Here is a 25,042-nt window from a genome sequence, read left to right as displayed (position 1 = left end):
TCCAGTGAAAGAAGAGCAGCAGAAAAGGCTCTAAAGTCCTATACTATATATGCGAGGTATGTGTGACACACACAGCAGAACACTGAGAGAGTAAAAGTGGGAGTAAAATATGCAAAGGTCTAAATCCTCTCTTCATCTTCATCAGGAGCTCTTAAGACTCTCTGAGACACGTTTCCTCTGGTGACCAAGATTTCCCCTGCACTCATTGCTCACTCATACATCTGTGTGTATTTGTGTGTGTATAGGTGTTTATAGTGGCTTAACAGCCTCTGCAGCCTGTCTTCAAGTGGAACAAGTGAAATGATTTGTGCTATGAATCATGGGTTTCACTGCTCTACACAGCGGCGGGATGTCTGGGATGTTAATGAAGGCCTAAAATTGCCACTGTATCTTTGAACTGAGAGGGAGAAGAAGATAATTTAAAAAATGCAAAAGGAGAGAAGAGCCTGAATTTCTGTTTAAGCGGCATGCACAGACTGAGAGGGACCAAAGAGTTTGAATGGAGGGTAAGGAAGCTAAAGAAAGTTGCTTAGACTGCTTTGCCTTTTACACAGCATCATATAATGAATATGCACTTTGGAAACTCAAGTGTGGCTAATATCCTGCCTGTAAACACACCATACTTTTTTTTTAAATATGTAACTTGCACACACCGGTACAGACATACACACACATGGCTGAGTAATGTGAAACATGGAGGCCTTGAAGGCATTTTGAACCGTGACTGTCCTACTGTCCTACCTCAGGCTAACCTCCAGCAGCCCTGGCGATGTAGTGTCAGCAATGACATTGGGATTCTATTAGCAGGTTGTGCGAGGCGCTGGCCCCCTGCCCTGTGGTGAGACCTACCATTGATCTGTCATGGGAGATGGCTGCTCCCTGCTCCTCGCTCCCATAGGGCTCAATTTGAACCTTTCCAAAAACCAGGACCAAACCCTCTGCTTGAAATCCACCTGGGGAACAGAGAGAGAGGAGAGCAGAGAGCTCAAGGTCAGGCGTGACATCGGTGTGCAGATAAAGACGACTGGGTATGGTCGACACCGACCGTAATGGCCAGTGAAAAGTGAGGTTATTTGTTATCGATTCCCAATGAGGGAAATCACCGGGTCTATATAGTGCTGTTTATGGCTGGGCAAGGGCTGCGTGTGTGCGTGCACCAGACTGTCGATGTGAGGCTGAGAGAATCCTCTGAAGGACGGAGAAAGAAATGAAAGTCTTTCTCTCGCTCCCTGGCTCTCTCTCTCCGTCTATTTTGAATGAGTGCATAGTGATCTGTTTTCCCAGCCAGACTCATTTGTATTTTTACTGAATTACCCCGGATGCGCAACCTGAACCCACTTAAGCATGTCACTTAGCGTTTGTTGAAGTTAGCCAAGACAGGGCCCTCATCAGGTTTCAATGAGGGAGGCTGTGGCTAAGTGGCCACTTGTCATGTTTATTTATTTCATTTTTTCCCCCCGATTCCCACATGATGCCGATGTTGGCTGTCCAAGTTGTTTAGAAAGAAATGCAAGACCAGAGGGAGAGACGAGGGTTTATGATGGATATGTAAGTACTGTATATCATCTGTTGTCTGTTGTGTTTGATAAACTTGTGAGTCTTTAACTTTTCTAAATTGAGGTGGCTGTTGTTTTTAGGTTGTTAGAATAGAGCATGTTCTCTTTAAATGTAAAGGGAGGTTAAATACGCAAAAAGCGTCTTCTCTCATTGTGGAGGTATTTGAATAATCTTGAATAAAATGTGTTTACATACAGTCACGGAGTCTTTTAATCCTTTTTGACTTAAACAGTATGGAGCAACGCTAAGGAACACAGGGATATATGTGAATTAACAGTATGAAAGTACAAACAGAGCAGAATATTGAAATTGCCACCACGGGCGATTCTCGGCTGTGCTGTGGCAGCGAGACACTTCCTGGTGCTACTCCATTTTATATGTATGAAAATCTCTCACGGATCCATGATATACATTATAGATGAGGGCTCCCGTTCTGCACTCCAGTCACTGGAGCAGAATTTTCCATGATACGCACCCCCACCCCCACTGCCGCCCACTCCTCTCCTTTCTTTCTCTCATCCCTCTCTCCATTCATTTCTTCTTCCATATGCCCTCCCATTGGAGTGTTGTTTCATCCCTCACCAGCTCCCTTTCATCCCTCTCCAGCCCTTTGGTCTCTTATCATTTCATCCTTCCATAAGTCAAACCTTACATCTTTACTTCCACCCATCAGCCCTTCCCTCCTTCACTTATTTCGCCCCTCCCCCATACCACGGAGCGAGCGAGGAACATGTGACGAGGGAGGTGGGAGCCTGCTGGGCCTCCCCTGCAGTGCCACCATACGTTGATTTGTCTCCTCCGGTTCCATATTGATTTTGTTTTAAACAAGGGAAAAATACAAGAAGAATGAGGTGCCGGAGGTGACATAAAATAAAAAAAAAGAGGTAAGGGGGAAAGGGAGTGAGGGGGGAGGAAAGAGGAAAAGTGCTTCTATGTATCAAATCTATGATTTGGGTCCCAGGTGGGTTCAGGGCAATTTCAGGAGGTTGCTGTACAGAGGGTGAACTCAAAAAGAAGGGGGCAGAAGGGGAGAGATGGAGCGGAGATGAAGAGCAAGAGTGTGAGATCCTTTATTTAAAATCTCTTTTTTATTTCCCACTCTTTACTCTGCGTTTGCTAAATGACTTCTGGGGTTGGCTATGTGGCAAATGCATCTCATTCCACGTCATGGTACAGTTCCTGCCTTAAAATGATTCTCTGCTTAGTTCAATTTAAGTTGTGTGCAGAATAATCGATCCCCCCATTAATTCTACTTAGCTGAGCTTCACAGTACAAGCCTGGGCTTGACTGGTCCACCAAGGCCAGCGCTTCTGAATGGCTGACCTTTACACGGCTCGGACTGCCATTGATTTTCAGCAGGACTTATTTCATGAACTGGGGTTTGGGACAGGGCACCCAGATGAAGATGAACTATGATGCAAAATCTCTTTTTTTGGCCCTTTTCATTTTCTCTGCGCTCGTCTTATTGCTCTCTTTTTTTGTCCTCTTTACTTTGGAATCAGCACTGTACACCGTATTGGCTGAGCTCCGTGGGTGGCATAGTCTGAGAGCAAATATAGCGTCCCCTGTGTGACCCCCCCTTGAGCTAAGTGCCCCCCATGTCCTGTCAGTGAAGTGTTGGTGTGTGTCTGGGCTCTATGTTCATGCTTTAGTGTCTATGTATGCGTGTTTCTGTCCATGCTTCAGTGTATGTAGGTTAGATTGTTAAGTGCTTCAGGATGGCTCTCTCTGTGACATGGCCCCATGGTATTTGCAGTTAGGAAATAATGCAAAGCAGAGAGTGTGAACAAGCCATTAGAGCTCCCAGGACTGCCCTCAGAGCCAAAGAATTGAGGAAAACAATCCTGACCTCATGAAACAACAGAAACAACATCTACCTCACGACTGCTGGGGTGAGGAGGAGGGAAAAGAAAGAGAGAATGCGTCTCAAATCCCGAATGTAATTTCAGTAGGATTTAAGGTCCTATATTGCACAATGTTAAACCTTTAAGTCCTAATTGTTAGACGAATGTGCTCAGATGAACATCATTAAAATGAATAAATTAATAAATAATAAAAGCTAAGATGAGGAGGGACAGAAGTGTAGGAGGCTTCTGAGTGTGATTTAGCACGAGTTCATACAGAGTGCACAGAGTGTCTCCCTTTCTCCCTCCCTGTCTCTGTCTCTCTCTTAACTCTTAACTGTATATCAGTTACTGTTGACGGTAAAAAACATATTTAAATTTAATACCCGCTCATGAATACATGCATGCATACAAATGTCTCTAGATGGTGGGAGGCATCGGGGGCAGGTGAGGTGATGGGCTGTCAAGGATGCTGCTGTAAAAATGGAGGATATGGTATGAGGATAGTGGTGGGGATGACAGGTCTGTGGCATTTTGATTGCACCTCAAATTTGGACATCATAATTTGATGATATGGACTATTTCTTACTAGAGGTCTTCACAGGTCCACTTGGTTCTAAAAAACCGAGACCCAACCTGGGACCCAAGTTGGACCAGGTCCAATTTATACTCTACTGCTGCCATTGTTGGTGTTCTCTCTCTGTTCGGGTTTTTATGAGTAAATTGATAAATAATAAAAGCGAAGACATGGGTGACTTTGTATTTGTTTAGTATGAACTCCAAAATGTTCTCATCAAATAGGGAGCCAAGGATAGTCTGAACTGGTCTGAGATAGACCCCTCTCCATCTCGCCTCAAAAAACACACTTCTTCCTGCAATGATTATGACGCACCCTGCGGTCAGAGCTAATAGTGAATCTGCTTGAGCAGTTGACATATTGACACACAGACCCAAGACCAGCATTAATGGAATGGAACCCTACCCGGACTTAGTGAGACTGAATATAATTTGGACTGGGCCCTCAATCAGTTGAAGGATCTTCAGAGCATGCGTGCATTAATGTGTGAGGATCTTATGTCATACATCCTAATCTATCTATATACATCTATCTATATTCCTCTTGTCCTATAAAACACAAATCCCTCCCCTATTATCCCAAACCATAGATCACTCAGGGTAAGTGCATCCTGGAGCATCTAAAGCTCCATGTCTTCAAACGTCCAGTACATGACACAACCTCTTTTTATTCTCTCTGTGCTCAAACTTTTGACCAAATTTAGACATGAACACACACAAACACACGTACAAAACGCTGCCCCAAACCACATCCACTCACCCACTCCAAACCCTACCAATGAAATAAGCCACCCAAGGCCTTGGGAGGTAGTGTGGAGTGGGAGTTGGCAGAGACACTTCCAATGTGTTTTCCGCTTCAGTGCTTCGTGTTCTCACTTCGTCAGAGTGTGTTTGCTGCAGATTGGGAGAAATGGCGAGAGGTCAGGCCGGTGTGCTTCTTGTCTGGCCCTCGGGTCCTGTGCAGTTCAAGGTTGAACCAGACACAGTGAGAGGAGGTTTTTGTGTTTATTTAGCAAACAAGTTTACAGTGTTGCAGCTTCAGACTCGAGGAGGAGGAGGAGGAGGAGGAGACGAGAGACGGGGATAGAAGACAGGCCTGTCCCTTTTGTTTGGTACTGAATGTGCTTATAGACAGGCAGGGATTTTCTCTAAGTGTCAGGATGAAACATAAGCAGGCTTTACAGCCAAGGGCTGGAGTGGTGGGAGAGTGATGGAACCAGCAGAAGTCGCAGGTGACAGAATGTGTGTGTGTGTGTGTGTGTGTGTGTGTGTGTTTGTGAGTGCATGTGTGTAGAGAGACGTGGGGTATTGATATGCTGGGAATGAAGCTCGGAGCAGATGGATAGAGCAGGCTGGCCCTGTGTCGGTCCTGTGAGCTCTGGCTCCTTCTTGCAATCCCCCCTTTGATGGACACAGACACACACATACACACACACAAACATACACACGTACCCGGCAACGGTGCCGAATCCAGATTTCACCAACTTGATAATGGTCCTATAGGATAACAAATTGTCGATAATACTGTCATTAATAACCAGTATGTCATACTGATCTGCAGCTATGGCAGATGTGGCTGGTTAATGAGACCGAATGGAGCTGTCCTCCAGTGGCGTATCAGAGTAGGATTTGGGGAAGAGGGTGTGTTAACTAAAGCATATGTACAGTGAAAGGGAGAAAGAGAGTTAAGGGATACAACCTATTACCACTTTTGAAATAATGCAGTTGGTTGAGGGAAGTATTGTTTTGCTATCTATATTTCTAACATAGGGTTTTTCTCTCTTCCTGTCTCCGTTTTTGTCTGCCCCTCTCTTTCTGGCACCCCTCAGACCTCTCTCCAATTCAAAGCCAACATGCTTGGCTGCGTCCCTATCTCTCTCCCTCCTTCCATCTATCTCTATCCTGCTCTGGCTTCTTCTTCTCCTGGTCCTCTCCCCTCCTAGGAGGGGTGGCATAGGGAGTGGAAGGTAGAAAAGTGCAAGTGCTGGTGAATTGCTAATAGGCAATCATAGTGTTCAGGACAAGGATGCCTACTGGAGGTCTAGGGACCATTAAAGAAACGTCAACTCGGCATAGGTATGCCAAGAATTATGAGTCAGTGGGCAGGCAACACTTCTTGGCTCCCATTGGTCAGGGCAGCAGGCCGTAATCTGTCACAATCCTGGAGTTGCTGTGACAGCAGCAGGAGCATTCTGGGCTCAACACAGAGGGTAAAGGAAACATGCAGCTACGGGTGTGTGTGTGTGTGTGTGTGTGTGTGTGTGTGTGTGTGTGTCTCCATGTATAAGCCTGTATGAGTGTGGTTGAGTTTATGTAGGGCTTCGCGATAAATGGAAAACTTACAGAAACTGATATTATGTATCTCTCACGACTTAAAGTCATGTTGGTATGTTCAGCAAATTGATTCTGTAAGCAAACACTCTTTTAATGCACCTGACAGTTCAACGATGAATCACATATAATCCTAAATACAAACACTAATCACTGTGCTTGCGTCATTTCTGTGGGTTTAATCCAAACTGGGGAAGTCATTGTTCCACCTTGCAGTTTTTATTAACCACACGTGCCAAGTTGAAGTTGAGAAACTGCAGCTGGGGGCGCTGGTGCAGTTAGCGCTGGTACAGAAAAAAAGATGCCATATCATTTGTGTGGGCACGCTTTGGCTTCAGTAGACACGATGCCGAACAAAACAAAGCCAAATGTAAGTACTGTCTGAAGATAGTTGCGGCTTTGAGAGGAAACACAAACCTTTTGGGTCATCACCTGAAACACAGCCATGTCAAACAATATGATGCTGTGCCGAGAATGAAGTAATGACAGAAAATCGCACACACACGCTTTGTCTTGTCTTAAATTGTTTAATTTTCTTTTTTTTGGTTCTATTTATTGTTACTGAGGTAAATGTTAGAATTAAATTGTGATATGAATTCATATCACCAAGCCCCAAGTGCATATGTGATGGTGTGCTTGTACGCGCACATGCATCATTACCGCAGTTGTAACTCACTGACGGTCAGGCAGGACATAATCTTCAAAGCAAATATCAAGGCAGTAGCCAGATAGGGAACATGGCGTCAGTGCATAAGGGCACCTTTAAGCATTAAAGCCTCACACAACTCCAGATCTGTAATTCTGTCACGGAACATATCCTCTGCCATTTCGCTACTTCCTGCTCACTCCAGACCCTCGCTGTGGCGCATGCTGCGATTGGCATGATGTTGCCCTTCTGAAGCCACTGGGTTGGGTCTGTCGTCATGATCTTATCTTTCTAAGGACAGTTCCTCAAAATGAACTGAAGAGCGTAAACCACATCAAACAGCGAGCAGAATAAGAAAGCGCGCGAGAGAGAGTGGCTGTGTGTGTGGGAGAGATGTGAGCCCACCAAAAGCTTAAGCCTCCAGTGTGCTGTGCAGATAAGATTCATTAGATAGGTCGGTAAATGCAAGAGAGAGGCAAAGCGAGGCAGACAGAGAGAGAGAGAGAGAGAGAGCTTGCTGCTGCTCCAGCATTTGTTGACACAGATTTACAATGAGTCTCCCACTGCTTCACGCATTACAGTAACACGCCATGTCAATAGCTCTCTGGGCTTGAAAAGCAGCCGTGCCAAAGATGTCTGGGAGTGATGCCCTTCCCCTGATAACCAAAGTGTGGCTCATAAGTCAGGATCTGGAGGAGAAGGAGGCGTGGTGGAGGGAGAAAAAAAGTATTTTCTTTTGTCTTTTTGTTTCTCTTTTCGCTTAATAATAATTAATAAATCCCCACCCACTCTTCTCTCTCAATCGCTACATCTTCTCAAGCATCTTTTCATTAGTTTTCCCTTTTCTGTCACTTCTCTATGATCCTTTTCCTCCCCCCTTTCTCCATCTCTCTCAGTCTCTTACCCCTCTCTCCCTCTGTTTCTCTTTATCTCTTGGACGCCCCGCTACAGGCTCAGTAGGACAGGATTTAGGCATTAGCTCAATCCCCCTATCTACTCCCCCTCATGATTGCACACTGTTTCTGTCACCCACATACCCTAGTCCACTGCACAAGTCTTGTAGGACTCAGTCTCTTATACAAGTGCTGGTGGAGAGCTTATACGCCACAAGACAGGAAGACGTAATCAAGTAGATGGACAAGCAAGGTGTGAGAGCGAGTGACAGTGTCTGTGTGAAGGGTTGGGGCAGTGATAAGCAAACTCAGAGGTGGAGGATGAGGTCTTTATTCGGTATTTTGAGTTAATCAGACGCTCTACAGAAGTAATAAAGAGTTTGATGAGAACCAACATCAGCTCACACCATGCAGCTCTGTCTGCTGAGTCATGGGGCGCACAAATGAGGTGGTTTTGATGTGTGACATTCACCTTCATGAAATCTTGATGAGAGCTGAGTTCTGCTGTCTGTGTAATGAGCGTTGTAGCAGTCAGACAGCTGGCCAACCACTTCAGCTAGTAAAGCTATGATAATAGAGAGGGTTGGAAAGCCTTTTGGAAAGCATTCGGTAGATGAACTTCAGGCCGTTTCTGGGAGGCAGTTAGTGTTTTGGGGGAAGAAATAAACAGGAACTTGGATGGTGTCAGACAACAGAAGGTCTAATGGTGTTAATCAGAGATGTAGTAGTGGTGCTAGTAGTAATGGTACTACAGATTGCACATGTTTGTGGGTTAGCTGTGGCCTCATTGCTAATTTGTGTATTACAAGAAGCATTAAGTGTAACAGATGGATATCAACAGTTTGGGTCCTAAAGGAGCTGTTTAGCCTTTTTGGCAAAAAGTAATACTCGTATAAAACAACTACAAAGCAAACACTAATTTACTACTACTAAAATTCACTACCTAAACAAGAGCATGCATTTTTGTCTTTGAATGACAAAACTTTTACAGAATGCGTTCTATTTAGAAATGGATATAGCATTATGGAGTAGAACTTCATACGTACAAATGTGATAGCGACTAGCTGAGGTCTGCAGGTGTCAGTCCATGTCAGCGCCTCAAGCTCTAAATCCTGTTGGTTCTGATAGGAATCCCAAAGCTTATAGTGGCTGCCATCTCCTCAGCACTGACTGATGCTTCTTATCAGGACCACCACACTGCTGCCGCCAGCACATTTTCACATGTGGGTGAATTGTAACTCACTTGCACAAACATTTTCCTACATGCATTCAGGCGCATATGTGAACACGCTCGCATAGATTCAGTATATTCACACAGGGGCCGGGCAGCTAGAGCATGAGTACATGAGCGGCCATACTTCAATCAGACATGCACATGCACATGCACATACACACTCTCTCACACTTATATAAACATGTCAGTCGTGTGTATCAGCGTGTGTTTTTAACCAGAATGAATTTCAGAAAACCTGCGTGTGAATGGACACTTCAGACGTGTACGTTTTATATACACACAAAACACACAACAAGTTTAGTATTCCTTGCAACTTATCTATGATAATGGGGGATAAAACATTGGGTTGGGGGTCATGCTGAAATGATTTGTAGATTAATTGATCAGTCAACCATTCAAAAAATGAATCAACAATTTTCACAATTGATTAAGCTTCTCGGATATGAGGATTTACTACTTTTCTCAATTTTTAAATATTGTAAAAATGAATATCTTTAGGTTTTGAACAAGCAATTTAAAAATGTCACCTTAGGCTCTGGTGATTTCTGATTTTTACTATTTTCTTACTGTTTGTGGACCAAATGACAGGAAAATCAATAACAAAAACAATGCAGTGTGCAGAACTCCAATAAAATAGTCTCTCTCCATATATAGTGTACAGTATATATGTAAGCTTTGTATGGCTTGAGCTCTTGTCTACACAGGGGAACTAGTGATGTGTAAATTATGTTGTGTGTAGTTTACTGTATGGTGATGAAGAACCAGAAGTAAACCACTTGTATCCGTTTATCAGAAAGACTCTTAACATTGTCACAGTGTTTTATTAGCTGAGTGAAAACGTGCATTGTTTGGTTGAAAAAAATGCATCATGATGATATCATTCACTGCAAAACTACACTATGATTCTATCACAGTTTCATGTAAAAGATGTCTTTTCATATCCAATTCATTTACAATATTAAGAAATAGTTCATTACCAAGCTCTAGTAAGCCTTTTAAATTTGATCTTCATTTGTAATTTGTGAAATCTTTATTGCTAATGAACAATTATTGTGATTGCAGTGAAGCCCTTCACAACTATAAATCATTACACCATGGCTCTCTCTCCACTCTCTCTCTGTCTCCCTCCTACTGTATACAGTACAGATTTATTAGCTGAAGCTGGGGCTCCCGGACAGCCACCACTCAGCAGTCCCTCAGATCAATAATTGGAAATATTAATTATATCAGCAGAGACGGCCCAGTCAGAAGGGGGCTGTTTATGCTCCTGTTACTGAGCAGTGCAGCAACATGAGCTTTGATGGCCCACTAATACGTATTAATGATCCCAGGACAAACATTACTCTATATTAAACCTGAGTGAAAGCCAGAAGACATCGAACATATTGTATGGCTATCAGAGTTATTTTATTGCGAGCACTGTAAGTAAGTGCTGTTGCATAACAGTTGTAAAAAGATTCTGAGAGATGAGCTTCTGCATAACTAGGACAGGATTTACTGCATTTTTATTCCTATTTACTGCGTTCTCCTGTATTGCAAGTTCCTCTTTTTTGGGGGTATTATTAAAGTTAAAGACTAGCAAAGTTTGGGACTTGGAATTGCACCAGGTCTTTGAAACCCTTTCCAAAGCACTATTATTGTCTTGCTACTGGTCCTCTCTGGGGTTTCAGCAGTGTGGAGTCTGGGACTCTGTACTGCTCAATCCTGCTAAACTCTACTAGTCATGAACTCATTACTGTCGTAGATAGTGCCAACCGTAGACTCTAAATCCTCCGCACTACTAGCAGGCCTGCCTTACAGTTCCTTGACTTGCTCTGTGTAATTTGAAATCAGACAGTGGAATGTCTTTTGTGGCCGCAGCCCAAGGCCTTTGGTCCTTTTTGTGGCTAATAATAGTTTCAGTAGAAAGACGTTTGCTCCCCAGCCAGGCCAAAGTTCACTGGGATCCTGAGGTATGATAAAGTCAGAGAAAGCGTAGATCTGTTCATCTAGATCTGTCTGTGAAAAAAAACAGACAAACCAACAGGCAATGTGAGTATGTATTTCAGGCCTATTGCACACTACATTATGTAGTGTAGGCCTGGGGGTTTCTATCTCATCCTCCATATAAAACAGAAACATACTAGCGCTAAGAGCTTTAATTCAACTGACTGGAGGCTTAGCTGGGCAAATGAGACGGCTTAATAAAAGCATATGGAAGTATAGATTTGTCAAAGCCCTTAGAGCAGCACAGCTTGTGGAGTGAGAAAGAGACAAAGACCTGGGCTTGTACAAGGAAAACAAAAACTGTATTTTCCAATGATGGAGGAAGATGAAGAACAGTAAAAACTCATTTGAAGGTTGTGAAGCCACTGCGTTGTTGCGAGTCATCAGAGAAGCCTGGTTATGGCCATTGAGATACAAAAGAACCTATTGCAAAGCACGTTATATAAATGTCACTATTGTCCTCAGAAAAATGTCCCCATGTGCATGTTTGCTGTTTCTTCAACATAGTATATTCAGTATTTCACAGTCTCCCCCCATATAACTCATATAATTCATCACAGACTTGTCAAAGTAGTCTTTTGACTGCATGACCACACGTGCACTATTACACTTCTCACATGTGGGCAAGTTGGTTTTCATACAAAAAAAACATTCAACAACCTATTACACTTTGGACATTTTTGACAGTGAAGTATACAATATGTGATTTGTATGGCTGAAACATGCAAAACATGGTGTATTTTAAGAAAGTGTTTATCAGTGGACTGCAGCTATGTTTTCTTCATGGGTTGTCAAATGCAAATAATACTTAACAAATTCAGAAAGAACAAATATTTGTAGCAGACGCGTTATTTGTGCTTCACTGAATATCACATTTGGATTGAGAACATCCCTAGTAGTCATATTTTGAAAAATGCATTGCATGACACCTGAAATGTCATGCCTGGTTTGGTAAACCTTGTTGAATAAATCAAGGTACTTGAGTCACATACACGTCCTCAGGTAGATAAATATGGCAAGGAAACAGAATATCAGGACAGCCAAATGCAAACCTCTCTCTCAGTATATCCTCAAGTTTGAAATGCATTTTCATCATTTGGCCATTTGGCCAATTTATAATTGATGTCCCAAAAAAAGTAAACAGTAGGTTTTGAGCAGGGGCGTCTACAGGGAGGCAGATGGTTGATTTGTAAATATAAAGTGTTTGTATAGTGCAGTTGGGTGGCTCTTTTGCAGTGTGCGTTTGAAAGTGAAAGGCAGGCAGGTGGAGTCAGAGCAGTAGAAGCAATCTTATCTTAGAGTTGCAGAAAGCTTTCTCTCTATTTTTCCACAACCTCTACCCTTCTCTTCTTCTAGTTGTCTTTGTTTCTCCTCCTCCTTCACCTGACCACTCCCTCAACTCATGAAAGGAGGAGCGAACCTTACAATTAAAACATGTGTCGAAGCAGCTGTGACTGTTTCACTCTGTGCATTGCGGGTGTTTCGAGAAGCTACGAGCTGCAGCCCACTAACGACAGAGTGAAAACTGCCCTACAGTATCTGGAGTTAATGAATGGTCTCCTTGGCAACAGCAGCACTTCATACATTTTTACTTAGAGTTAACATGTCTGTGCACGTGTGAGCATGCATATAGTACAAGTGTGCTTTGCAACGTGCACTTAATTTCTGCCAGAATTATACAAATTGTCTTCGTATGTGTTCAAGGGGAATGGCACAAACTTGAGAGCCATCAGTAGTGACTGTTCAGGACCATAATGCATTGCTCTCGGGCAAATAAATAGACCATTAAGCTGGCATGTTGGAGGCAGAACAGCAACTAGCTTTAGAGAGAGCTGCCTCCCACACACAGGCACCCTGCAGAGACGGCTGAGATCATAGCCACAGCCGCAGATTTGGCCTCCTCCATCGTGCATTTGAACAAAAATCAACTGGCAGGATGGAAGCATCTTTTGTCCGTTTGACATGTCAAAGGCAAATTCAAAGATTTCCTGTGTTGCTGTGAAGGAGCAGAGGGTTGTAAAGTTATCTGTGAATTTGTCTTGCGGATGTTTTTTTCCCCCCTCATTCGGAGGTGTTTCTGTCTCAGAGGTTGCGTTGAACACGTGTGCGATAGTGTCGCGGTTGATTCTGTAATCTATCCGTACACGCTGTGGAGCGGTGCGCCCTGTGGCTTGGCATTAGCATACTGTAGGGTTACTTTGCTCGTGTTGTACAAGGAAAAGAAAGCACTTGTAGATGGGGAGAGAGAAGGATGGGGAGCGAGCCAAGAAACAAGGAGCTAAAACCTCAACCTTCACAAGCATAACATCCTCCCTGTTTTACAAAGACTTAGCTGCTGCTAGTTATTATTTACGATGGGTAAATTTATGGAATAATTTCAGTGAGGGAAGGTTACTCAGTTCCTCAAGGTGAAAATGGATACGTTTAGCACTTAATGAATCAGGCCTGGGCCTTTCCCCCATATATCAGCATGTTATTAAGACATTTTAAAATCCCATTATGGTGTTTCTCCTTGAACATGTCATGCTTTTATTGGACTGCCCTGTCTTTAAATCTGACCTTTTCAGGCCTGCTCTGGAATAGAACAGAAAAAAAAAGATACATGACAGGGAGATGGAACGAAATATACATATGTAGGTATACAAATATTTTTTTCAGAGATCTGACTGGGATGCCCGGTAATGGCAAATAGTTTCTTGCAATAAAAAGATGCTGAAATAGCAGCTACAACTGGTTTACTGTAAACGGCTGAGTGTGGTAAGAGGTTGCTTTTATGTTCCAGTAATCTTTTTATAAATTTGTGCCACTTTTGGCCCCAATTTTATGAAAATGTTTGCGTTTTTTATTGTTAAATCTATTTGTTTTGCATTGAATTATGGCATTGGCATCAGATCTGTGCACATAAATTATCATCTAAGCTTTATGCTCTGCTACAGTAAATATATACACATTATACGTGTGTGGGTGGGTGTTTAAACAATATGTGTGCTCATATGTAACGAAGAAGCATATATTCAATTAAAACAAAACGGTGCTGCAGCTGTAACAAACATATTGTAAATCACAGCTACATCTTTCAAACTTTTCCTCCAAACAAATCGCGCCCAAGTCTGCTGAAATTGTTCAGCTTGAACAACAATAATGAAAAAAGAGGGAGGTAAAATTGGGGAAGGAGGAGAGCGTGACACAAAGACTTTGATGACAGAGGCATCTAATCCAGGCAATGCCATTCTTATCAGGGTCCAGTGGATTAGAGTGAGCCTCCTAACCAGAGAATCCTTCCCAGCCAGACACTCTCCACAGCCCAAGGGCCCGGATCAATAGGCCTGCATTGATCTCTCTCCTCCTGTGGCTGGATTCACTTTTATTAGGACTGCCTTGGCCTCTATCACTTAGACACACATATGCAGCCTTGCAACCTCTCCATGCACCTGCCATGAAAATACCACAAATGCGAATTGACTTCCCGATACACACACACACACACACACACACACACACACACACACACACATCCTATTTCATGTGTGAAAGAGAGCTGAGTTGTTTTGTTTACACTGAATAACAGGCAGCAGAAACACTATAGTGTCAAGTCAACTTAGCTGCATGATGGTGTTTTGGTTTCCTCTCCAGCCAAGGCACTTTGATCAGTTTCAGAGCAGCCATTAGTATGGGAGAGAGGACCTCGTTACCTCTGGTTTGTGGCCTCTTGTTGTAGCAACGACAGCCCGAGTCGCCAGCGCTAACCTCTCTGTTGCTCTTTCTTCTCTCTCCTCCAGATGACTCGCCCCATCCAGGTGAAACCGGCTGACAGCGAGAGCCGTGGAGGTAGTTGTCTTCTTTTCTCCATCATTTATTCATGTCTCCTTTTCATCTGCCTTATCTAGGCTAATTCTTTTCATTCTTTCCCTCTGATCTCATCTGTTCCACTGCTCTCAATGCAATATTTCTTCAGCCAACATCTTCTTTTTTTTTCATCTTATCCCAATTCCTTTTATTCTCATGTTGCCACACTTACTTACATAATGTTAGAGATGTGATCATTACAAACAAAGTGTATCACATAGTTTAAACCAAACTGTGTCTGAATGTATATATTAAACATGTTAAGTTAAGATTTGATGTCATCTAGGTTTGACTGCCTGTTTCTCTGCTTGTGGCAGTTTGCAACAAATGTCAGTAGAAATGTCTGTAATCTCACCTCATACATATATATTTTTTATTTGTTTCTGGTTCAAATCCACTGGGGTTGTGGATTAATTTCACACAGTCTCATCTTGCGTGTGCCCTTGTACTGGTTGTAATTGATTGAAGAGTCTGTATTATTGTATTATTATCATAGTACGGCTGCAATGGGCTTCCCTGCTGCCCATCTCTCTTTTCTTGATCCCTATGCCAAGTGCATTATCATTGCACTGTAAATTAGATAGTGATTAAGCTCAGCACTGGAACCATAGCCCACATGTTAAAGCCCACACTGCTTGGTCTGTGTGCATTTGAAACACGCGAGTAAATGGTGTAACGGGAGGGGAAAATGGAGCAGGAGCACGTACAGTTTGCCAAACAATCAATAAATTTGCAGGGTTCTTGCCAAGATCCTCATTACTTGGCCTTAATTCTGTCGTCTTTGATCTCTCCCGTTTTTGGAGCCTTTCATTTACTCGCTGCCTATCTGCATATATGTTAATGGAATGAGGATGCATCCTTCAAGTCAGTGGCAGAGACAATGAACCTTGCTATTATTTCTTTTGGTGAGCATCTCATGTGTCATTCCGTAACAAAGCAAGTGCCTTTTTGTTGTTTAAAGGAGGAACGCTTCTCATTCTGGTGGAAGGGGAGAGAGATTTGGAAGTGAAAAACAGGCAGGGAGAGAACATGCAAGCACGATGCCAACTGCATACAGCTGCTGTGCTGCACTTCTGAGGCTTTACCTAAAAAACCTCTGCCTGTTTTGGGTGAATTAGGATGGCTGGCCTCTTTGGCTGCCTGTCAACTGCACACAATCTTCAAAGGACAGCATAACCCCTTGAGATGGATGGAGGAAAGGCCAATAAAGATCACTGTCAGTCCTCCATGTTCTCTTTCTTTCTTTCTCTCTTTCTCCTTCATCTTCCCTCCTTCCCGCAGCCATTCATTCAGCGCTTTAGAGGAGTGGTGAGACAAGCAAAAGGGTCTTGTGCTGTCAAGATTGATGTCCCCTATAGCTCCATTGATTTTGCCATTGTGGTGCTGTGTGTCCACATTAACAATGACACTCAGCTGTCTCTTTACTTGGTTGTGAGTGGCCGGTTTTAGAGCTCCCAGGGCACTTTGGTCAGTATGGGGTCCTCTTACTGGCCGGCCGTGGGGACCCCACTGAGGAACAAATGAGTGCTGGAACAGACCTGAGAGTTGCACATCATCTTAAATGAACAGGTCAGAGTGGCGCCACAGGGGCAATCAAACACTAGCATGACTTTAACGGGTTAGATGGTAGAAGTGAAAGGGGCAGATAGGGAATGTGCGGCGGGAGATGGATCAGATTTTCATTTTCTAAATCTTGTTTTCTCACCCTGCTTCTAATTTGCTCACTTGAATTATTTCTGTGATTATCACTGGCAAAGATCATTTTTGGTTTTCATATCTGCTTCTGTCTTTAGCTGCTCTTGCTACTGGTAGCTGATGACTGACTCCTCCATGGCCTACTTTTACAAGCCTTAGCTTCTTATTTGCTGTAAAAGATTGAAGAGGATTTCATTGTGCTGTCTAAAATTTCATGGTGCTGTAATTATTACTCTCCTTATTTCACATTGTCAAAAACTGCCAAGATTACATTTTTGTTATTTTGCCAGAATAAAGATCAATAACTTCAGGGTTCTAACTCAGCATGGTGTACAGGAGCTGGAAGAGTGGATGCAAAAAATATTAATTAGCCTCTCAGTGCAATGAAGGGAGGGACACCAGGGACAGGCCCAGTCTGGCCTGTTCTCTCAGGGGCCACACTGCTAGTCCGATAGGGGGCATATATTCCTCAGTGCACACAGTCACTCTACAACACACAGTCATACTAATTAGTCCCTTAATCTCATTATGAGGAGGACTGTGCAGATCACCTGCGCCAGGTTGGCCGTCCATGAGGGAAAGACCTGTTACTGTGGTTTTATGCCTGCTGGACCTACGCTCCTCCTGGAGCGACTGTGCTGTTATTAAGACCAGACAGGCCCAGACCAGAACAGCGTCAAACAGGAAGACAATAGAACATATTCTTCCAACTAATTCCACTAAATATTTGATGACTCTTGGACTTTTGATCAAAACTGAGCATGTTCCTCATGGAGGTGTTCATAGCTTTCAACTTATCGGATAAAACAAACTGGTAAAAATTACAGCACATCCGGCCACTAGGTAGCTTCACTGAGGCCATATGAGCAAACCACCTTGCCTATAGGAATTAAAGGGAAATAAACGGTGGAGTAAATCCATCCAAATGCTCTGTCAGCCTCTGCTGCCGCCTAACAAAGACACAGTGTGAAATGAATATTAATGGCCAATCACCTACCTAATCTAGCAGAACAGCAGCCGTTACACATTGAGCCACCAGCACCGTGAATGTCTCCGTCACCGATGACGCAGACCGTTCTGGGATGTTTCTGTTGGGAAGACGTTTAAAGAGGAGCAGTGAGGAGGCAGCAGGGACCTGTCTCTCTCGTTTTCTCCTCACAGGTCTCTGATATGAAATAGATTGATTTTCCATCACACATGGCACTGATGACTGGCACTGACTGCTGCTGATATTTCATTTTTGAAGGGCTGTTCAGTGCCTCCTTAGAGGGCTTGGCGTCCTTACACAGCTTTAACCACTTTGATTTCATCCTAAACCCTTTACCAGCCGCACCCCCCTTAGCACTCCACCATTACTATCTGCCCCTTCTTGTTTCCTTTTTTGCAGGCTGTCATTTCATTTGATATCCTTTTATATCATCTTTTTTTAAGATCATCTTAAAAGATCTGTCCTGCTGTCAGGCTAAATTGTTTTTCTGTTTAAGTCCTGCATTTTTTGTTCCTTCATGGCTGTTCACATTTCCCAGCTTAATCCATCGTTAAAGTTTTGAGCTCAGAGATTGTCCAGAAAGCAGAGAGAGGAGCAGGCTAGCTGTCAGCTGGGGCTCTGTTGGTGTTGCAGCGGGCCTGCCTGGCACAGCTAGAGCTGCAGCCCACTGAGGAGGCCTGGATTAGAAACAGGCTCTGGCATTATCAAGGCAGGCCTCCCGCCCACGCACACACCCACACAGAGAGGACAAACAGGCAAACACATACATACCCATACGGCTCTGACACACACGCTCTCTCTCTCATGCAAACACACACGCACAGTGGGAAGTTGGATGTACATGATAATAGGAAAACGAGTGCACACACAGGGACATGTTCAGTATAGGTATTTATTTACACACACACACACACACACACACACACACACACACACACACACACACACACACAATGTACACATATGCTGAATAGAATGGGTCAATTTTCTTTTCATGAGCTGTGTTTCATGTTGCGGGCCAAGCAGCAGCGTTGCATTGTGTTTGTGTGTTTACTCCAACTGAAGGACAATGAAAAGGTTTGCTCCAGTTCACTGAGATGTGACGGAACAAAGAGAGAGAGAGCGAGAGAGAGAACCAGAGCGAGAGGCAATAAGTTAAATGGAGAGTGAGGACAAAAAAAAGAAAGAAAGATTGGGAATCTAGATTGAGAGAGCAGGTTTACATGCTCTGTTGCTGTTCTGCGCTCAGTTTTTGATGATGAATTTATCTGCCGTGAAAGACAACAGAGTGGTCCATGTATTAAACATCAGTGGTGTTCTCCTTTCCTTACTAGAGAGACGAGCTCCCCATGTCAGAGCAGCTCTGTAATGAACCAAGCAGGAAAGGCCTCTAAGCTCCACTGATCCCCTTTAGAAAAGACAGGAGGAATGAAGGAGAGAGGGGTAGTTAGAGGGAGAGGAATGAGGGGTGAAAAGACGGATGGTGAGAGTAGAGAGGTGAAAGAGGGGAATTTGTACTGAGAGACAGAAAGTAGAAGAGAGAGAGAGAGGGACCAAGTGGAAAATAAACAGAGAAAAGTGTGGATAAACCAGTGAGAGGGAGGGGCGGCAGGGGGAAAGCAAAAAGCTGAACAGTATATCTTCTCCCTTTGGAGAGAGGAAAACTATAGATTACTGGTCGCAATGTGCTTGGCTGGGCATAAATGGAGAGATCTTGAAATAGTAGGGAGCATGTTCAGGGGTTGTGGGGATCAGGGTGAGCTAATCCAATGGTAAGGCCAGCTGTGGGTCACACATTCAGAGCTCACACTCCTTGTCCAAATCCCCTCTGGTGCTCTTACACAAACAATACTGATGCACAGGCCTCGGCTAGCCCAGAGTTCAGTCAGCTAACTCCAGCGGGCTGGCCTGGGATGTTCAGGTCACTCTGCCTGTAAGCTCTTAAATTTACTCTTACATCAGCACAAACTGGTTTGTTTTGAAGGGGAGGGGTGAATTAGGTTTATGGAAGACAGACAAGGGGAGAGAAAGCGGGAGAGCAACAGACGAACAGAGAGGGAGAGAAAGCGATGATGAAATCATTTCTATAGGGATGTGCTTTTGCTCCTGAGGGTCAGATTGTGCTGAGGCTGTTGGAGTTATGCAGAGTCAGTGGAAGAAGTAGATCACAACAATTCGCTAATACTCAGGGTAGGTGGAGATCAATTAGCCTTATCTAACAAACTACTAATGATAATGCCAATGCAAAACTTGCTGACGCGGCAAAGAACAACAAGGAGGAAGCAGAGTGATGATGTAATGAATTTAGTTAGTTGAAAGATGCAGTATTTCTGCAAACACAGTGTCTCTCTCATACTTTTTTTCCCCAACAAAATACACTATAACTGCAACCTCTGTGTTGCACTCAGTCAGCACATACACAGATGGAGGCAGCAGCTACTTACAGCGTGTAGACAAAATAACAGAAACACCTTACGGTATAATATTGCATGTAATACATCACACTGAAAAATGACGAGAGCTGAAAATGTGGACATTGAAAGCTTCACAAAGGTAGCATTTATTGCAGGGCTGTTGTATTGGATTGCATGATATTATACAAGTGTTGCGTTTATTGCATCCACCCCCTGTACTCGCCTTTAAATATGCATACATACATAAATTCAGCTAAACACACATTCATCCTCACTCCACCCTTTTTTCTTTTTAAAAACACACGCATCCCCTCCTCTCCATCCCTTGTTCGCTGCGATGGTCTCGTAGCGTAGGCGGATCAGCAAAGGTTACTGTTGAACACAGAAAGGAAAGGTCAGAAATCATGTTTAGTTTTCCTGGGGCCGGGAGGTAATTCCAGCCAGCAGATTGTGTTCAGACGAGCAAGCAGGCAGGGCAGGCCAGTGGTGGAGATGCTCATGCAGAAGGAAGCGAGGCGGGGATGGGGACAAGGTTATCCAGTCAGCCACTGCCTCTCAGCCCCTCCGCTGTCACCCTTAATAACACCCTCTCCCTTATCACCGCAACAATCACCTTGAGAAACAAACTTGTCTTCATAGAGATGGGGAAGCGACGGCCCCTGTATGCATCTGGTCTGCCATTCTCATTACAGCACCTCAACCTCTTTGGGGACAGACAGACTGCAGATCAATTTAGTGCACAATTCTCTACACTTTATAATTCATTCTCCTCCGCTCTCCATCTCTCTCCCTCTCATTGTCCCCCTCTGGTTCTCCTGCCCTTTTTCTCTGTACGCTTTGAACACATCAAAACTTGTCGATGATGTACAGTAGTTGTCCACAGTGCTGTGACAATAAGGGATCTTAAGTTCTGTACCACAAAAATGGAGCACTTTTTTCAATTAACATTCTGTATGTATTTAAAGATTTGCAACGTCAAAGTGAACATGTTGACATGATAATAAAAAATTAATTGCATGCTAGACATATCAGTCACATTTCACTGTTCATGTTACAGGCCATAATCTCACAGCTCTATTACACACTTCATAGAACCTTCTATTCACGGTGTATGCTAGATTAGTGAAGAGGCTTGCTATGCTAACCTACTTACCCCGTATACAGTACAGTGGCATGGAGATGGATAAGAAAGCTGACCTCTTTAAGATTGTCCTTATTTAGGCTTTGCTTTGTGAACTCTTTCATTTTATTACCCACTTCATTTCCATTCACTTAAAGCAACCTGTGTGCAGTAAATTAGGAGGAAAGTAGCAGACATTTATTCTTCTGTTAAGTGTCTTCTATTAATCCGTAAGGCTTGATTTTGTAAGGATTCATGCAGATTTTGAATTCTGAGTTAAACAAGTGTTATCACAGAAATTCAGCATGTGATTAACTAAACACTTAATCATAAAATGTGTGCAGTTCATTTGAAAAGAATATTTACAACCCCATTAGAAGTTGACTGTGACATGCTGATGTCAAATCTTCTGATATATGTACCCACAGTGTAAGCAGATAATGGCTATGACAAGCTCATACCTGAGGCTGATAAACTGGAGGTGTGTGTGTGTGTGTGTGTGTGTGTGTGTGTGTGTGTGTGTGTGTGTGTGTGTGTGTGTGTGTGGCCTCTGTGGACGCGGTGCTCTGTGATTGCAGTGGAGCTGGAGGAGGCCAAGCAAGGGTTCTGATTGGAGGACAGAGTCTGTGCAACCTCTGCCAAATCACTGCAATCACCCGTTTGCTCCTTCACTCTGCTTTAATGACACCACTTCATAAGGAACTAGGCTCATCAAGCAGCCTACCACACACACAAGCACACACAAGCACACACATATACCCACAGTGAGGTGAGGAACGGCAGATCGGGCAGGGCACGGCAGGCCTCTGAACAGGGAGAGGAGGTCCACCAGCAGATGGGAGGAGATTAAAGCAGACTGGAGATGCACACACACACACACACACACACACACACACACACACACACACACACACACACACACACACACAAATATAAATATAACACTCATACATTAGAGATACAGGCTCCACTCACCACTTTGGATTGAGTTAGACTCAGTGTCATGTGTCATGATGTGCAGCATTGGGTTTCTGAAGTCTGTATTTACAGCACATAGGCTAATAACAAAGGAACAATCATTTATACAGATACTTGATTGTTATTGATGCATCTTCCAGGCGGCTTGATCATTTTCAGGCCAACAGTAGATTTTAGATTTTGCCCTCCTCTCTTCACTGCCTGGCCTCTGCCCAGCGCTGAATTCTCTGCCCTAATTTTGTGAGACCTCTGCTCCCTACACTCCATGTGGAAAGAAAATGTCCTATTTGTTCACTGAGAGAGGCCAAAGACTATTTGGAGCTTTTGTGTATATGAAAGCTGACAAGAGAGAAACAAAAAAGGATTGTTGCTCATGCACAAACATTGGCCCATTTGAAGACACACAAACGCTGAGAAAAGCCATACTGCATTTTCCAGTTGTTAGTTGTTGAGAGCTAATAGCGGATTGTGACTCTAATTAAAAGCTTTGCTGTGTTTATAAGATGTGACAGTGTTTACACATTCATATTGTCTTTCACTGTGTTTAATATGAGGGGAAATGTGTTGTCATTTTCTTTCTGTGGTGACTATTAGACGGAAATGATCTTGGATCTCTCATGACTGGGGACATGAAAAGTGCATGAGTGACAAATGAGAGACAGAGTAAACACAAGAGAAAGCATGGCGGGGCAAATAAGTGAAGACAAAGAAAGAGACAGGAAAGAAGAAAACAGGATCTTTTTCCACCTCAGGATATGGACAGAAAAAAGATGCCTTTCCAATCAGTATAATAGGGAACTCAAAATATATGCAATGCAGTCAGTCTTTATTTATGTCTACACAACACGCTGTAATTTCACTCTGTAAATGTTTGTGGAGTACTTTAGTGTGCGAAAATTGAATATAATTTAAATATAAAATCACGCATGAGGACAAGAAAGTGCATTTAAGCTCTGCAGGTATAAACCAGTAGCAGCAGCAGCAGCAGCAGAAAGTTAGAGAAACAAGAAACAGAGTTATAGACAAAAAACAGTCAGTTGTGAATTCTGATCTGCATTCAGATTCAGTACCTGTAACTCAGCTAGCTCTCCATGTCTGTCCCTCCGATCTAACCTCTTCTTTCCTCTATTTCTCCATTTTAGCATATTAACTCCATTAGCCTCTCATATCGCCCTCTGTCTCTCTCTCTGTCAGTCCACGCTGTTCAGTTAAATCACTGCGTCATGGACTGGAAAAGGACACCTGCCTCAACCAAATGATTCCAGCAGAGATATGGAGGCAGTAGATTAAACAGGGATTACTACTCCTGCAGGCCACAGAAATACAGTACTTAGTGGAATATTTAATCTGTATGAAATTCGGCAATGTATTGTAATGCTTGTATTGTCTGTGACTTAAGCTGTGGCAGGTATTAAAGCAATGGCAACAGACAAGGACATAGGGTATAGGGATTGCGAGGAATAGCATGGGATGACGCGCCATGATGCACCATTAGGGAATGCCAATGTTGGTTCAGTGGGCACCGTAAAGAGGCTTTTAAATAAGGCCCATCGCGTCTCACCTGCCTTTCCCATCTCATCTGCTGAGACGACAAATAGGGCTGCGAGCACGCACGCACTGTGACACACGGCCCCATGATTGCCCACCCGCCCACTCTCCAACCACCGTCTTTCCACCCATCTGCCAGTCAAACGAGTGCAGAGGTAATGGAGAGAGAAGCAGTCATTCTGGGGCTGTAAAACTGCGGCAGCCGAAAAGATGATTGGGGTAACCTTTGCTTTGGTGCATGAAAGAAGAAGGAAGCGTTTTAACATTATTCATAAGTATTCGTGTGTGTGTGTGTGTGTGTGTAATCCTGACTGAGTCATTATTGCAGCGCTACCAGTGTTGATCTGGTCATGCTCTAACTGACCTGGCCTTGCCATGGTTCATGGTAACTTGTAATGTGAGTTTGTATTGTCTCCTTTTTTAAAACTTACCCTATATTCCTCTTGTCTTACTAGATCCCTTAGATCTCGCACTGATATTTGTACCAGGTTTATACTATCCCCAAATGTGTGCTTTGTTTGCCTCTTCCTTTCCTTTATTCTTTTTTCTTACTCTGCTGACTTTTCCCCAGGCCCCCTGTCTCATCGATGAGTCTATCAGGCGAACTGGCATTGTCAAGGATGATTGGCGAATGGGTCTCTGTGCAAAGAAGTTAATAAGCGTATCCCCAGACACTTCAGTTCTTAGGGGCCAGGTCCAAACACAGGCCATCTTGATTGCCTCTTTGCAATAAACATGAAGAGGGCCCCTGCTAAAGAATACAAAGACTGCAGAGGTTGCATTGGGGAATAACTAGAAAGAAGAATGAGGCTTCAAATGACTGCCGTACCTTTGGCAACGGGAACTCTGACCTGACACTTGAACCAATTTTATAGAACGTGAACTTCAAAGAGCTCTTTGATAGTGGAGGGAGTCGTTGGGTGAGATCTGAGGGGCCAAACTGTCTTTTCATTCTAGATTAGCTACTGAGTTGGACTTAGACTAATGACAGAGGTGGAACAGTGTCTTGATAAGGAAGAGATCCCCATCTGGAACAGATGTTATTTGCTGTAGAGTGACGATAGCTGATAGAGACCCACAGACTTCTTTTATTTTCATTATTGTATTGCAAATTTTCCTCTTTAGTATCCCCCTACAGCAATAAACTTGTCACAAAACCCAAAACATGGCACATCATCGCTTGAAATATAAATAAGCCCATTCGTTACCTATTGATTTTCCTACCATTAGGGAAGCGAATGGCTTTGCTGTTGTTGATGTGGAAGATATTGTGGGTCAATATTGTGCTGCTCTTAAAAGCCACGGGAGATTTTCAAGGAATTCGGCAGGGGCAAAGAAAAGAGGCCAGTCCGCAACTCTAATATTAAGAAAATGTCTGGACTAGTT

At 43.5% G+C, this 25,042-nt stretch overlaps 1 protein-coding gene across 15 annotated transcripts in view; it reads left to right on the top strand.

Moving 5' to 3' along the window:
• Nucleotides 1-25,042, top strand: part of celf5a (cugbp, Elav-like family member 5a) — a 169,207-nt gene that overhangs the window by 79,778 nt on the left and 64,387 nt on the right. For 13 of the 15 annotated variants that reach the window (XM_070908747.1, XM_070908745.1, XM_070908760.1 and 10 more), the window contains exon 3: nucleotides 14,847-14,895. In XM_070908747.1, coding sequence (XP_070764848.1) covers nucleotides 14,847-14,895 — 49 coding nt within the window. Of the gene's footprint in view, nucleotides 1-14,846; nucleotides 14,902-25,042 lie in introns of all 15 variants that reach the window. The other 2 variants (XM_070908756.1, XM_070908750.1) reach the window with 1 other exon arrangement.

This window comes from Enoplosus armatus, chromosome 7 (assembly GCF_043641665.1).
Source record: "Enoplosus armatus isolate fEnoArm2 chromosome 7, fEnoArm2.hap1, whole genome shotgun sequence".
NCBI lineage: Eukaryota > Metazoa > Chordata > Actinopteri > Centrarchiformes > Enoplosidae > Enoplosus > Enoplosus armatus.
Note: the sequence above shows the minus strand (reverse complement) of the source record. Positions and strands in the feature narration are given on the sequence as shown.